A 4273-nucleotide genomic window follows, 5' to 3' on the forward strand; every position below is an offset into this window, starting at 1 on the left:
TTGTGATAAAGAGTGGCACGGTCACCCTGAAATATGACTGCCCCCACTGGATCCCCCAACATTATTGGGCTAGAGTACTGTCCATCTGACGATGCCTGGTGAAATATGTAATGTAATGCGTGTTGTAAAGATTGCGAGTGAAAACAAAAGAAAAAGAAAAGCTTACAGATGCATGAGTCGTGACTGAGCACTTGCATATTATTGCTCTCTTGTTGGTTTTGATTGTTTCTTTTGTCATCATTTGTAAGTTGCATTGGATAAAAGTGTCTGCTAAACGACTAAATGTAAATGTTAACATATTAACTACATACATGTACTTTGTAGACATCCTTAATGTCTTATAACTCCATTCTGCTCTCTGTTGTTCTGTTGATGGTGTTTCTTTATCTGAACACAGCTCTGTTCACACACTTTTGGTATCGGGGCATTTTAAAGCACGAGTACTGGAGCGCAGTATCAGTATTGGTATCAGTGCATCCCTAAATAGGCTTTAAGTAAAGTATTACCAAGAGTTTCATCTAACTATGTTTGTTCTGGCTTCAGTGTGAAACTCGCGTCAGAGCCACAGTAATAAACCTGGAAGTTTTGAATCGTGTTGCCTTCACAGCCAGTGGTGCTTCTGTTACTGAAGTAAACCAATGTCTGTGGCATGACACCAGCTTCCTTATTTTCTCACAGATTCTTTTCTCAAATCATGTGTTTTACTGGTTCTTCTCAGTGGAAGCGAAGCCTCTTGTCGCCCTCATAGAGTCCTTCTTCTTCAGAAACCCGGTTTCCTTTAATACTGTGAACGAACCAGAAAATGTGGAAATGTGTGAAACTGGAAACCCTGATCTGCTCACATAAGGTTAGTTAAGAGGGGAAACTAGGGCTGTCCTAAATCCTAGTGCGCTATCTTGTAATGTGACGCCTCATTAGTGAGTGAATTGTAAAAATCTGTATAGGCAACAATACTCAATAAATTTCAATTGAGTTTGAAAGTTAATGTGATGAAATACATTGCACACATCAATACTGGGTAAAATTGTTGATTTGTATTTTAGTATATTGAGCCATTTTATCACTACTTTTCATTGACATTTCTCTCACTTCAACCACCATCTTTGGTGGAGCTTGTCGCGATGAAGTATGAGATTGCCTTCATTGCAAAAAATAATGCAATGCTTTAACATCTGGCTAAACTGAGGTGTCTTGAAGGCAGAATAATCTTTCATTACAGCTTTTATGCCATTAAATTGATGCAAACTCTAGTTTTTGGATCAAATAGCATATCTTACTTGACTTCCTTCAGTGTAGTGTTGTTAATCAGGCCTTCAGGCATCTGTTTGGCTCCATTAATGGTGAACTTGTTTTTTATTAGCCTATAGAGAGTTGAATGGATCATTCAGTCCGTCAGAGCAAATATATTGTGCGTACAAAGCTGAAGTGCATTTTTTGGCATATACTGTTGTTGATCAAAATAGAAATGATATCCTGATCTAATAGTTAATAAATTACCATGCATTATGAACATTAATGTATGTTTAGATGTGTTGTTTCACGCATTTTGCATCTGCAGCAGACATGCATTGAGCTTTCTGAGTAATGTTTGAGTATTTCCTTTAATATCCACAGGCTACAATGTATTTTCATGCAATTTCTGTCAAGCAAAGCATGTGAGATGCAGCAAAAAATAGTATTTGCATCATTGCATTTGCACTTTGTTTATGCACTAAGTGAATGCTGTAAACTTTTAAATCACACCCCAAAATGAGCATGCAACATTACTGTGCATTACTGAAATAAGGTATAGGTATATTATATAGAGGTATATTCGGTCATACATCAGATGTGTCAGAGCAGAGTTAGACCTGAAGGCATCCGCTGCAGCATCAGAGATTTAGTTCTGTATCAACCTGAAAAATAAGCACATTAAATAAGAATGCATCTGGGAATGATAATTAGAAGGTTTTATTTTTTCAGATGCATGAGAAAATATGGCGTCCAGTCGTACCAGAAGATGTGAAGGCTTGTGTTTTCCTTCAGTGCTTTTGCCAGACTTCTTCCACCGTGAGACGTAATGCCATTGGCAGAGAGACTAAACAGCAATGCAATAATCAATCTCAGATTCTTTATCTGACAGCTGAAGTCTTCAGAATGGAGACAGGAGAGTCACTTGATGATGCAAGATTTACCTGAGGTTGGTCAGGCTTGGGTGATTCTTCAGAGCCTCCTCAAACGCATCTGCGCCCTCGTCACCGATGGTGTTTCCCCACATTCTGCAACCAATTAATTTAATGTCACCAAACCTTTACCATCGTTTTGAATCATTTCTGTAAAACTCAGTTTTAAAAACATGAATTCCAAAGATATAAATGCATTAAGAAAGGTTTTTTAAAGGTATGGTCTAATTATTCCAGTGCATATTCTTACCCTACATCAAAGATAGATTTGCTCTTGTGAATTGCATTGGCCAGGTATTTCCCACCCATACCTGTGATGTTGTTGCAGCCGAGCCTATGGGAAACAAACAAATGAATGATGAACCATGCGTTCTACACACCCTGTGAGAATGTGTACGTTTACGAGTGGTTTTAAAGTGTGCATCATCTTGAAAGCATTGCAATCCATTTTTAATCCCATCAATAAAACCATGCACACATCGGAGTAATGTTTTATAAGGTGTAGTCAAATCAAAACAAAGCAAGAACCTGCACACTTGCTAAATGCTCCAAAACAAATGTAATGACAAGATCATGTGGTTAAAAAGTCGTTGAACACATGGTCTGTCAGTAAACATAAAGCAATGGATTTTAAATGTCATTTGTGTATGAACATTTTTAAAAGAACAGATTTTCATGCATACCAAATCATGCAGAATGTCCTCACATATTAGATAAAGATTCTTCCATTGCCAACATACAAGAGATTCCTACTTGACAACCTTCAAGTGTGGTCATTCTTCAATAATCTTTGCTACTAGTTTGGCTCCAACGTCTGTGATGTAGTTTTTGTAAAGACTGTAAATGGAAAGCAAAGAGGGTAGAATGAGGTCTAAATAAAACCTGACAACATAAAGATGAGCGGATGAACTCACCCCAAGACCTTAATGATTTTGTGTCTGATGAGTTCCTCTGCCAGAACCTCAATACTGCAGTCCGTGAGCTGATTCACGCAAAATCTGAAAGGCAGAGCTGAGTAGATTACTTACAAATTGTAGTCCATTACTGATTCAAAATTACATGACAAAAATTGTGGTTACTAACGTAATCCATTACATTACACATTTTAAGTAATATAATCCGATTACTTTTAGTTTACTTCTGACCTAACTCATTTATCTATTGATTTAAATAGGATAATCTTGTACCATATTGATATAAAAATACAAAGTGCAAGTATCCCAAACTCTCACCTCTGTCGTTCAGGAGCTCCATCTGACTGTCCGTGTAAAGATCCTCCAGCGGTTGTCATAAATATTCAAGTGCATAAATGTAGCGTCCTACAGTATGACATGCCAATAATCTGACTAAAATATTTTGTTAAAATTATAAACATTGGTCTGGACTTTTCATTTCATGGTTTCTGTATTTGTAAAATGTTATTTGTTATTTTAAATTAAAATACTCACTGGGGTCTGTGTTAACCACTGATATGACACTAATAGTGTCTAATGGTGTGTACCGAATTTCTTCAAACCAAGGCCGCAGATCAATGTAAGCTTCATATGCTTCATGAAGAACGTGTACGAAATACGCTGAGCACTCCTCTCCAGGGGCGGATTGGCCATCTGACAATTCTGGCAAATGCCAGAGGGGCCGGACCATTTTGTTTAATGTGGGCCGGTCAGATTTTTACTAAATATATATATATTAAAAAAAAAATGTACGGGCCAACTGCGCATAGGACAGGTTTTTATCGCTTGCACGATTTCTCTATGGTTATAATAATAATAATGTTAATAATAAATAAATGTTAAATGCCTGGTCCCAAGATGGGCCGGCCGAACCGTTCAGTCAAAATCAAGCACATCATCAGAGAAAGGGCTTAAAAAAGGGCTTAAGTCCGACGCTGCTAAATGCGTAAAATTAAAGGCAGGGTATGTGATTTTTCAAAAACACATTAGAAAACTGATTCGGGCCGAATTGCAAACAATCAGCAGTAAGGGGCGTTTCTACTCGTGATGTGGAGGAGAGCGCGTTCAGTGCATGGGACGGACATTAGCCGAGCCGAGCAACAGAAAGATAGAGATGGCGGATAAAAAACAAAAGAGGAAAACGTCTGCGGAACGATA

At 37.8% G+C, this 4273-nt stretch overlaps 1 protein-coding gene across 1 annotated transcript in view; it reads right to left on the bottom strand.

Moving 5' to 3' along the window:
• Window positions 1-266: 266 nt before the first annotated feature.
• The window catches only part of nod1 (nucleotide-binding oligomerization domain containing 1), an 11648-nt gene continuing 7641 nt past the window's right edge, over window positions 267-4273 (bottom strand). The window contains 6 exon segments of the mRNA XM_071582336.1: window positions 267-784; window positions 1278-1361; window positions 1824-1895; window positions 1994-2077; window positions 2175-2258; window positions 2413-2496. Of these exon segments, the coding sequence (XP_071438437.1) occupies window positions 715-784; window positions 1278-1361; window positions 1824-1895; window positions 1994-2077; window positions 2175-2258; window positions 2413-2496 (478 nt within the window). The 3' untranslated portion in view covers window positions 267-714.

This window comes from Sinocyclocheilus grahami, unplaced genomic scaffold, assembly GCF_001515645.1.
Source record: "Sinocyclocheilus grahami isolate Dianchi unplaced genomic scaffold, SAMN03320097.WGS_v1.1 scaffold992.1, whole genome shotgun sequence".
Classification (NCBI taxonomy): domain Eukaryota; kingdom Metazoa; phylum Chordata; class Actinopteri; order Cypriniformes; family Cyprinidae; genus Sinocyclocheilus; species Sinocyclocheilus grahami.